The 12,222-nt window shown below is 45.0% G+C and overlaps 1 protein-coding gene across 1 annotated transcript in view; it reads right to left on the reverse strand.

Moving 5' to 3' along the window:
• Positions 1 to 4,427: 4,427 nt before the first annotated feature.
• The window catches only part of LOC112072262 (rho GTPase-activating protein 12), a gene marked incomplete at its 3' end in the record, with an annotated part of 84,410 nt that continues 76,615 nt past the window's right edge, over positions 4,428 to 12,222 (reverse strand). Inside the window, exons 3-4 of the mRNA XM_024139673.2 lie at positions 5,054 to 5,197; positions 4,428 to 4,697 (exon numbers count right to left, since the gene is read on the reverse strand). Of these exons, the coding sequence (XP_023995441.2) occupies positions 4,428 to 4,697; positions 5,054 to 5,197 (414 nt within the window). The remainder of the gene's footprint in view (positions 4,698 to 5,053; positions 5,198 to 12,222) is intronic.

The following is a 12,222-nucleotide window of genomic DNA, read 5'->3' on the forward strand; positions in this document are numbered from 1 at the left end:
TATTTCTGCTTGAAAAAACCTGGAAATGGTTGTCTAGCAATGGTATGATTCTACAATACCATTTGATGTTTACAGAGCTTGGTTTATGAATTTTGTAAAATAACATAATGGTACAAATGGTATGCACAATCGCAGTGTTTGTAGAGAAAGCTCTGAGTTAGATGTATCTCCTTGTAAAGCACTGGTAATCGTTTGTTTGTCAATGAGATTGTTGTAATCAATTACACAGGTGATTCTAACATGTATTGACTCAGGGGGCGAATACTTATCAAATCAAGAATATATTAGTGTTTTTATTTTTCAATAATTTGGTTACAAAATGTCAGAATTTTTTTCTCCACTTTTTGACATTACAGAGTATTTTGTTTAGATCGTCGGGGAAAAATGACAAGTTCATTTTTGTTTAATGCAGATTTTTTTTTAGGAACTTATAGTTCGCACGTGGACTCGCGAGGTAGACGCGGCCGGGTAGTGGCAGCAGGCGGGGCTACGAGAGTGGGGGGGGGTTGGTTGAAAGAGGATGTGGTTGGTCATGTGCAATTTAAATTTGTTATATAGTTTCTTATAAACTTATACTTTTTCTTACTATATAGAAATTATTTGGGACACAACTTGGAACATATATAGTATATTACTCCGCGGGGGGCAACCTTCTAAATTACTTTTCAATCGTTTTTCGGTATGGTACTTTTTTCTTGTGCGGTTTCTGACGCGGTCATTATGTTTTTTTTTTTATTTTTTTCAAGATTATGGATGGGTAATACATGTGAGTCTGGAGCGCGTCTCTTGATATTTGATTCGGTAGATTTGTCTTTGGCGAGCATGTATGTGAGTTTCAGTTGGGTGTTGGCTGTTGGGACAGGTGGTGCTGCAGGGAGTTGGTTAATGAGTGTGTGAACGTTTGGTGTGGATGATGAGAACTGAGATGAGTTTGACTTTCTTGGTGTTTGTTTTGATTTATTTGTTATTTTTGTTGTGTTTCGTTTCCGTATTTATTTTTGTTCCAGGGTGTTTTCGTTAGGTGTGTGTTATTTGTTTTGTAGTAGGACTGGGCTCTGAGTGTGGCGGTTTTATTGTAATATTATTTGTATTTTAGTGGGTAGGTTCTATTCGGTGGTTTGTGCTTAGGTCACTTATAAAGCTACTTATCGGACACACCACCTTATAAATATTACTAATGCAACCTAGTGCCGCCATTTCAGCATTATGTCTGGTATCACTGTGGTTGTGTTGGTAATTAGGTGGTTGGCTTTTGCGTTGCAGGTAGCTGTATTTGCTGCGGTCTGTTGATGATATTGATGCCTTGTGGGGCAGTGGGTGCTTATGGTCTTTAGTTGTGGTCTTGCAGTTTCTGTCTGGCCAGTAGTGTTAGATGTAGGGTGCTGTTACTGAGATCTGGTTGGGGTAAGTGTTTTACGTTTGTGTTATGAGTATTGTCTGGGTCAGTGTTAGATCAGTAGGGGGTGTTTGAGTATTCTGTTGCGTCGTGTTCGTAGTAGGGGGTGTTATGGGTATTCCTGTCGGAACAGTGAGTGTTCAGAGTCGTGGGGCTGTTATGAGTTTTGTTGGCCGTAAGTTGTTACAGTCGTAGGGGTGTTATGCCAGTATTTGTCTGGCACAGTCAGTGGTTGCATCAGTAGGGGCCTGTTACTGCAGTACTTCTGTCTGCACAGTGTGTTTGTAGTAGGGGGCTGTTACTGTGTCTGTTGGCAGACAGTAGTGTTCAGCATATTAGTTTGTGAGTTACTGCAGTATCCTCTGTTGGCGCAGTCAGTGTTCTAGTAGGTGGGTTGTTGAGTATTCTGTCTGGACGTAATGTCGACTCAGTACGGGGGGGCTGTTACTGCAGTTATCTTGTTGGCACCGAAGTAGTGTTCAGCACTACGTAGGGTGCCTTTGATGTTCCTTTGCCGTCTACTTTGTGTTTCCTGGGTCCAATATTTTGAGTCATGTATTCATGCCTGATTATTTTTCCGTGGTTTATGGACTTTAGGGAACTCCAGTATACCGTTTATCTTGTCTTTGTTTTCATTTGTCCAGTGTTTGTACTCCAGTGTTTTGATGTCTTCCAGTCTTTGCATCATGCTGCTGTGGTCGGTTGACTTCCGCATCTTGGTCCGCTATCTCAACCCTGACCTGCTGACCTGCCCACTGACGGGTTTTCTCCACACTGGACACAATGAACCCTGCCATACGTTTTTGACTGGAGTTTCTTAGTCCATTACGACCTTTCGCATAGTATTTTTTTACATGCATTCCATAGTTTGACCAGGTGTGAACCGAGACGTTGAGCGATGCATCAGCACCCTCTGAAGTCTGCACTGTTACCTGTGTTGCAGACAGAGGAACTGCAGTACAGCCCCTACTGAGTCTGAACACTGTTACTGTGTGGCGCAGAGCAGATACTGCAAGTACACCGCCTCACTGAGTCTGACACTGTTACTGTTGGCCAAGACAGAGGATCTGCAGTAACAGCCTACTGAGGTCTGGACACTGTTACTGTTGTCTGGCCAGACAGAGGTTACTGCAGAACAGCCCCTACTTGAGTCTGAACACTGTTTACTGGTGTGTGGCCAGACAGAGGATACTGCAGTACAGCCTACTGAGTCTGAACACTGTTACTGTGTGGGCCAGACGAGGATACATGCGTAACAGCCCCTACTGATCTGAACACTGTTATGTTTGGGCCGAAACAGAGGTACTGCAAGTAACAGCCGCCCCTACTGACTCTGAAACACTGTTACTGTGTGTGGCAAGACAGAGGAACTGCAGTAACAGCCCCTACTGAGTGCTGAACACTGGTTACTGTTGGCAGACAGAGGATACTGCAGTAAAGCCCCCCTTACTGAGTCTGAACACTGTTACTGTGTGTGGCCAGACAGAGGATTGCAGTAACAGCAACCCTAAGTGGAGTCTGAACACTGTTACTGTTCTGGCCAGCCAGAGGTTTACTGCAGTAACAGACCTACATGAGTCTTGAACACTGTTACTGTGTGGGCCAGACAGAGGATACGGCAGTTAACAGCAAACTAATGAGGTTGGAGACGAGTTGAGGAGCACGACTGCTTCTGGCCACAAGGTGGAGTGTTGGTGCAAATATCATCATTCTGGAGACGAGCAGCGGAAATATCTGTATCTGTGTCCTGCCGGAACGCAGCAAAGTGATTCTTTCTGACAAATGTGTTTGGACGGGCGTGTTTGAGAGCACAACCACATATACTTCATGACATAAATGTTGTTTGAATTTGCTTGTTTTCTGTACTAAGTGTGTGTTTGTGTGTGTGTTTGAGTAAGTGTGTGTGTGTGTATGTGTTGAGTAAGTGTGTGTGTGTGTGTTGTGTGTGTGTGTGTGCGCGTGTTTGAGTATGAATGTGGTGTTTGAGTAAGTACCGTAATTGCTGATCTATTAAGAGCGTCACTAAATATAAGCCGTACCCAGATTTTTTTACAAATATGTATTTTGTACATAAATAAACCGCACACGTTATAAGCCGCAAGTGCCTACCGGTACATTGAAACAAATTAACTTTAACAAGCCTTTAAACGAAACACGGCTTGTAACAAATAAATAGGCTTTTTAAACGAAACACGGCTTGTAACAAAAATAAAATAAATAGCAGTAACAGTAGCCTACAAGAAAGCAAACTTCATTGCGGTGGCGATTGTTTTGGCTTTCAGTCGGATCTGCAAGTTCCACGTTTATCATCGACTCATTAAGGCCAACTCCCGTGCAGCAAGCTCTATTTCCTTTTTCCAACAGCCAGATCGATCGCCTTCAACTTGAAAGCTGCATCATATGCATTTCTCCGTGTCTTTGCCATGATGAGGGTGACAAAATGACTACCGTAATCAGAAATGATGGCAAGTTTTGAGCGCGCTCGATTTACGTCACATTATGTGACGGTGCTCAGTTTTTTGGCGGCATGAAATCTTGTGAAAAAATAAATAAAAAAAAACATAATTAGCCGCGTCATTGTATAAACCGCGAGGTTCATAGCGTGGGAAAAAAGTAGCGGCTTATAGTCCGGAAATTACGGTATGTGTGTTTGAGTAAGTATGTTGTGTTTGAGTAAGTGTGTGTGGTGTGTGTAGTTGTGTTAGTAAAGTGTGTGTGTGTGTGTGTGGTGTGTGTGTGTGTGTGTGGTGTGTGTGTGTGTGTGTGTGGGTTCGGGTGTGTTTTGAGTAAGTATGTGTGTTTGTGGTGTGTTGTGTGGTGTGTTGAGTGTGTGTGTGTGTGTGGTGTGTGTGAGTGTGTGTGTGTGTGTGTGTGTGTGTGCAAGTGTGTGTGTGTGTTTGAGTAAGTGTGTGCGTGTGTGTGTTTGAGTAGTTGGTGTTGTGGTGTGTGTTGTGAGTAAGTGTGTGTGTGTGTTTTTGAGTAAGTGTGTGTGTGTGTTTTGAGTAACTGTGTGTGTGTGTGTTTCTTGAGTAAGTGTGTGTGTGTGTTTGAGTAAGTGTGTGCGTGTGTGTGTTTGAGTAAGTGTGTGTGTGTGTTTGAGTAAGTGTGTGTGTGTGTTTGAGTAAGTGTGTGTGTGTGTGTTTCCAACACATGTCCCAGTACATACCTCCGTCTCCCCAGTGCTGTTGCTGTGGGATTCCCCCCGGCTGCTGCTGCCACTACTGGCGTCTCTGACTCGCGGAGGTTTCCACGTCCTCTCCTGGGTGGAACGGTTGTAGTAGTAGTGTCTGCCGCTCTGGTCCTTCAAATGGAATTGAAAATCTTTGTCCATTACAATTATTTAATCAAATTGACATTTTGTCTTCAGCTCGCGGTTAAAAACAGTCAAATTACATATAAACACAGATCAGACAACATCATATAGAATCATTCCCATATGGCACCCTACTCCCTATTTAGTGCACTACTTTTGACCAGAGCCCTATGGGCCCTGTAGTGCACTACTTTTGACCAGAGCCCTATGGGCCCTGTAGTGCACTACTTTTGACCAGAGCCCTATGGGCCCTGTAGTGCACTAAATATGTAATATGGTTCCATTTGGGACGCACACAGAGACAATAGCTAAGTTACACAATCCATGATGGTAGTAGTACAGACCTTGTGTGTCTCCCAGTCCCCCAGGACATGCTGTGGGGAGCTGGAGGGGTCGGGGGGCAGGCTGGTCCCAGAGATCTTCAGCTCCTGCAGGTTAGTGTAGACAGGAGACTCAGGACGACCACCCTGACCCGGCAGAGAGACAGTCTGGAGGAGAGGAGAAAGAGAGATATTGGTTGGTAAATTAGATTTTTTATTTTACAATGACAGCCTACCCCGGACGGCACTGGGCCAATTGTGCACCGCCGTGCATGGGACTCCCGAACACGGCCGGTTGTGATACAGCCCGAGATCGAACCAGGGTCTGTAGCGACGCCTCTAGCACTGAGACGCAGTGCCTTAGACCGCTGCGCCACTCGGGAGCTCTAAATACATGAATGACTTGTCTTAATGTTGACGTGAGCCACACTCTGGAGAGAGAAAGAGAACGGACAGACTAATGAATAATTTACCTGACGAGGAATAACTCTGGGCACGACAGACTGAACCCCGACATCACTACAGACTGAACCCCGACATCACGACAGACTGAACCCCGACATCACCACAGACTGAACCCCGACATCACCGCGAGATCACCACTGTTGAAGTGATATAAACTGGCCTTTTGAGACGCTCGCAACCTCTCCGCACAAAAAACTGAAACATTTCCTTGATGAGCATCACCAATAAAGTTGTATTCAAATGCCAGTATCTGCACTGGCCGCACCACTTTATTAAAGCAATGATCAGAAAATCCATGGGGTTATCACACTTGTTTACAAACGCTGAGATTCGATGCTCAAAACATAAAACCTATCTAAACCTAGGCCATAGAGATGATGTTCTCCTCACATGCGCCGCAGTGTACTGGGCCTTGTTCTCCATGTTTGATCGGCCAAACTATACACACAATTCATGTGTTAGCATAGGCGTTTAAAAAAGTCCTTGAGGCTATATGAGGTTCTTTGTGATTTCTTATCTAAATCGGTGACTGTGGCAGTTGAAATGCCAGCAATAAATAATATCCTCTTATTACATTCCTGCCATGGTATTTGATAATGTTCTAAAAAGAATACCCTGTCAACTGTCACCACTGGGCGCAATATACAGTTATTCAGACACATAAGTGATGTTTTCAATACCTTGCTCTGAACTTTTAAATAACCTCCCCTCAACTATCTCCGCACTCTTCATAAGAACAAGGCAAAAACCCTTTTTGAAAACAAATAGCCACCCCCCCATCTTTTTGAGTTTTTATGAGCTACACACCACTGTCCCGCCCCCACTCCGTGTTGGCCGAACATAACTTCATTTTCGCAAATTACTATGCGTTTCTTGTAGAAAAATTATGTCCTTCCCTTTCGCGCCTAATTAACTCATACCCATGGCTCTTTTTTTAACCATGCTCTTGGCCCCATTTACGTTTAAAGAAGAAATCTTAAAAACTGTCATTGGATGAAAAAAATATACATGAGGATGATACAGCCCACATCTCTTTACAGAGTTAAAACTGCAACTGAACTCTTTTCATTTTCTTTCGAATTTAATCACTTATCCTCTCTGTGACCACTTTGCTTCAGTCTAGCAATTATCAGGGCTTTTCAACCCTCCTCTCTGTAATTTTTGACATCAGAAACTTTTGCTGATTCCATAAACAATTCAGCTTTCAGGGACAAAATTCAGTTACATTGTAATCCTGCATATATTTTTCTTCCTTTTGTCAACTTCAGAAATTGACGTTATTTTCTCAATTCCATTATCTCCTTCTATCCCATTTGTCTCGCTACATTGTTGTGAGCGCGAGAAGACTCACTCTCGCTATCTCCGCAGACGAAAACTCGCACCATCCTACCACTTTTTGCATCTTTCAAGCTGATTTATCACGTCTCTACCTTTCTCTTAGAACTAGACCCTTCACCCCCTTCACGTTCTTGCTTTTACTCGCTAGGTATTTTGAAAACATCTGCTTCTTTTTCTGTAATTTCAATCTCCTCTTGGCCGCGCCAATTTCATTTTCGCGCAGCACTGCACTCAGCGACGGCAGTTCGCAATCTACACCTGTTTCCCCTCCTCTTTTTTCTGATCTATTCCCGATTTCCCACTTATCCACAATGCCTTCTTCTCCTACTTTTCCAACCAACATCTGTGGCCACATTCTCCCTTCCCTGCACCCTTAGCATGTTCATCCCTTCGCGTTGGTGCGTTATTTGCAGCCAGCACTATACCCTACGTCTCAGCGCGCTCATGTCTCGGGACAACTGCCGCACCAAATGCCCCTCTTGTTCGCGACAACCAAAGCATTTCATTGATTCCGTCGAGCATAATACATAATCAAATAGCATATCTTAAAAGCTGAACGCTAAATTCAGTTCATCTACGTCCTTTTTTAAAATCATATGCAGCTTGTTCTGCTCTGAGACACGACCTGTTTCAGCAAACGGCGATTTGCAATGCCAAAAGAACTTTTTTATTGTAGATACGATTTGACGCATGACGAGATAACTCTCGTCTCAGATATTTCATCTCTAACAAAAGGTGGCACGTTAGACGTATCACTTTTTTCGCGGTATTCATAAGCGGAAATAACTTGCGTCTGTGTTTCCGCGCAAACACACACCGTCTCGACTATTTTATTGCACCTTTCTTCAATAGTATCTAAAAAGATCACTACAGCGGCTATCATCCTTGACGGCTGATTTTGATGCTATTTCATACCCAATGATAGCACCCACAGCCAGGCTACATCTTCTACTGAACACCCTGCCGACGCTGGATCTTTACCCCAATGCCTCCGGCTTAGTTTTCAAAACTCTACACTTCGCGTGTGGGCCATATTCACGCCCACCCGCTGGTTGTGCCTCGGAAAAAAGCAAACAAACAACCTCACGATCACCACCACCCTTATACGTGCTTATATGATATTAAACAATATATCCATTAAAACAACTAAACTAATGAAGTATATATATAGTCTACATACCAAACCAATAGAGTGAGAAAGAAATTCGCATTGCGCTCTCACAAACACTGTCTCCTGCTTGAACACCTCAGCTCCCAGCATGCACTCCACGAGAGAGAGAGAGAGGGAGAGAAAGAGAGAGAGGCAGGAAGAGAGAGCAGGAGAAGAGAGAGAGAGCAAGAGAGGAAGAGTGACAGAACTGGATTTCTGGATCAAATACTCTCTCTGTTTCAACGCTACGGACAAACTGGATTCTGGATAATACTCTCTCTGTCTCAACCGTACAGGACAGACTGGATTCTGTTATTCACTACTCTCTAGTTCAACCTACACGGACAGAGCTGGATTCTGGATCAATATCTCCTTGTCTCACCCTACAGGACAGACTGGATTCTGGATTCAATACTCTCTCTGTCTCAACCCTGAGCAGGACAGGACTGGTTACCTGGATCAAATACCCTGCTGTCCTCAACCCTACAATGGACAGACTGGATTCTGGATCAAATACCCTACGTGTCTCAACCCTACAGCGACAGACTGGATTCTGGATGAATACTTCTCTGTCTCAACCCTTACGGACAGAACTGGATTCTGGATCAATACTCTCTTCTGTCTCAGAAGCGGCTACAGGACAACTGGATTCTGGATTTCATACTCTCTCTGTCTGCAACCCTAACAGGACAGACTGGATTCTGGATCAATATCTCTCTGTCCTCAACGCTACAGGACAGACAGCCTGGATTCTGGATCAATACTCTCTCTGTCTCAACCGCTACAGGACAGAACTGGATTCTGGATCAATACTCTCTCTGTCTCAACGCCTACAGGACGACTGGATTCTGGATATACGCGCTCTGTCTCAACCCTACAGGACAGACTGGTTCTGGATCAATAGTCTCTTGTCTCAACCCTGACAGGACAGACTGGATTCTGGATCAATACTCTCTCTGTCTCAACGCTACAGGACGATGGATTCTGGATCAATACCTCTGTCTCATACCTACAGGACAGACTTGGATTCTGGATCAATAGCTCTCTCTGTCTCAACGTACAGGACAGACTGGATTTGGATCAAATATCTGTACTCAACCTACAGGACAGACTGGATTCTGGATCAATACTCTCTCTGTCTCAGGCCTACAGGACAGACTGGATTCTGGATCAATACTTCTGTCTCAACCCTACAAGGACAGACTGGATTCTGGATCATACTCTCTCTGGTTTCTCACCCTAGCAGGAAGACTGGATTCTGGATCAATACTCTCTCTGTCTCAACCCTACAGGACAGGACTGGTATTCTGGATGCAATACCTCCCCTCTGTCTCAACGCTACACGGACAGACTGGATTCTGGATCAAATACTTCTCTGGTCTCAAACCCAACAGGACAGACTGGATTCTGGATCAATACTCTCTCTGTCTCATACCTACAGGACGACTGGATTCTGGATAATAACCCTCTGTCTCAACGGCTAGCCAGGACAGACTGGGATCTGGATGCAATACTTCTCTCTGTCTAACCGTACAAGGACAGACTGGATCTGGATGCAATACTCTCTGTCTCAACCCTACAGGACAGACTGCGATTCTGATCAATACTTCTCTTGTTCTCAACCCTACAGGAGCAGCTGGCATTTCTGGCATCAATAACTCTGCCTGTCTGCAGACCCTACAGGACGACTGGATTTTCTTGGGATTCAATACTCTCCTCGTGTCTCACGCCTACCAGGACGACTGGATCTGGGATCATACTCTCCTCTGTTCTACCCCTACACAGGACAGACTGGATTCTGGATCAATCACCTCTGTCATCAACCTCCAGGACAGACCTGGATTCTGGATCAATACTCTCTCTGTCTCAATCCCTACAGGACAGACTGGATTCTGGATCAATACTCTCTCTGTCTCAACCCTACAGGACAGACTGGATTCTGGATCAATATCTCTTCCTGTCTCAAGCCCCTACAGGACAGACTGGATTCTGGATCAATCTCTCTCTTGGTCTCAACGCCTACAGGAGACTGGAATTCTGGATCAATAATCTGCTCTGTTCTCAAACTACAGGGACAGAACTGGATTCTGGATCAATACGCCTCTGTTCAACCGTGACAGGAACAGACTGGATTCCTGGATCAATACTCTCTCTGTCTAACCGCCTACAGGACAGACTGGATTCTGGATCAATACTCTCTTGTCTCACTAGCAGGACAGACTGGATTCATGATAATATGGTCCCTCTGTCTCAACCGCTACAGCGACAGACTGGATTCTGGATGCAATACTCCTCTGTCTCAACCGTACGGACAGACTGAGATTCTGGATCAATACCCTCTGTCTCAACGCTACAGGACAGACTGGATTCCGGGATCAATACTCTCTCTGTCTCAACCGTAAGGACAGAGACTGGATTCTGGATCAATAACTCTCTGTCTCAACCTACAGGACAGACTGGATTCTGGATCAATACTCTCATCTGTCTCAACGCGTCACAGGACAGCCGGATTCTGGATGCAAATTACGCTCTGTCTGCAACCCTACAGGACAGACTGGATTCTGGATCAATATCTCTCTGTCTCAACCCTAAGGCAGAGCTGGATTCTGGATAATACATCCTCTCTTGTCTCAACGCCTACAGGACAGACTGGATTCTGATTCAATACTCTCTCTGTCTCAACCCTACAGGACAGACTGGATTCTGGATGCAATACCTTCTGTCTCAACTGTCTACAGGACAGACTGGATCTGGATCAATACTCTACTCCTTGTTCAACCCTACAGGACAGACTGGATTCTGGATTCAATTATCTCGTCTGTCTCCAAACTGTACAGGAACAGGACTGGATTCTGGACATACCGCTCTGTCTCAACCCTACAGGACAGGACTGGGATTCTGATCAATTACTCTCTCTGTCTCAACTGGTACAGGACAGACTGGATTCTGGATCAATACCTCATGTCTCAAACGCCTACAGGACAGACTGGATTCTGGATCAATACTCTCTCTGTCTCAACCACAGGACAGACTGGATTCTGACTCCTGTCTCGCCTACAAGATTGCAATACTCTCCTCTGTCTAAACCCTACAGTACAGACTGGATTCTGGATCAATACTCTCTGTCTCGAAGCCTACAGGTACAGACTGGATTCTGGATTCAATACTCTCTCTGTTCACCGTACAGGACAGACTTGGATTCTGGATCAATACTCTCTCGTTCTCACCTTAGCAGACAGACTGGATTCTGGATCAATACTCTCTCTGTCTCAACCGTACATGGACAGACTGGATTCTGGGGTCAATACTCTCTGTCTCAACACAACGCTGAATTTGCATGTCGCACGAGCAACAAATAGGATCACTGCATGGGACTGAGGGTTGACCTCTTGAACTACTGTATGGTCTGTGTCCCAGATGGCAAACCGGTTTCCCTATAGGCATAAGTGCAGCTTATTTTTGACCACGGACATAGGGCTGCTGCGTCAAAGTAGTGGCACAATTATAGGGAATGGTAGCGATTGCAGAAGCAGCCATAGGGATAGGACTGAGAACAGCAATATAGGGAATAGGGTAGCGATTGAGAGCAGCCATGGGGTGAATCAACAGTTCTCGCTTGAGGAGCAGAGGAGACTCAGGGAAACGGCTGCTGAGTGAATAATAATCAGCAACATTGGATTGTAATTCCACACAATATTTGCTGTAGTATCAGTTCTCTGTCAGTACAGTGATAACTACTGAATATCTCAGAGAGACACACACACACACACACACACACACAAACACACACACAGCACACACACACAACACACACACACACACCCATTAGTTCTTCCTCCACTCAGAGCTGGATTTGGTTAGCACAGGCAAGAAGTGTAACCCAAGTACGATGGCCACACACCGAGCACAGAGACACACACACAGAACACACACACAGAGACACACGAGACAGCAACACACCACAAGAGACACACCACAAGACACACACACAGAGACAGGACATGTTGTTTCTCCAGGAGGAAGCCTAATGGCCAGCATGGCCAGTGTGTGGTGAACACTTAGCACTTGAGACAGACGACAACAGAGGCGACAGACAGAAGACAGACAGACAGCACAGAACAGAAGACAGACAGACAGCGACAGACAGACAGAGACAGACAGACAGACAGACACAGACCAGAACAGACGACAGACAGCACAGACAGAGACAGACAGAGACGACAGCAGACAGCACAGAGAG

The sequence above is a fragment of the Salvelinus sp. IW2-2015 genome, unplaced genomic scaffold (genome assembly GCF_002910315.2).
Source record: "Salvelinus sp. IW2-2015 unplaced genomic scaffold, ASM291031v2 Un_scaffold1867, whole genome shotgun sequence".
NCBI classification, from domain to species: Eukaryota; Metazoa; Chordata; class Actinopteri; order Salmoniformes; family Salmonidae; genus Salvelinus; species Salvelinus sp. IW2-2015.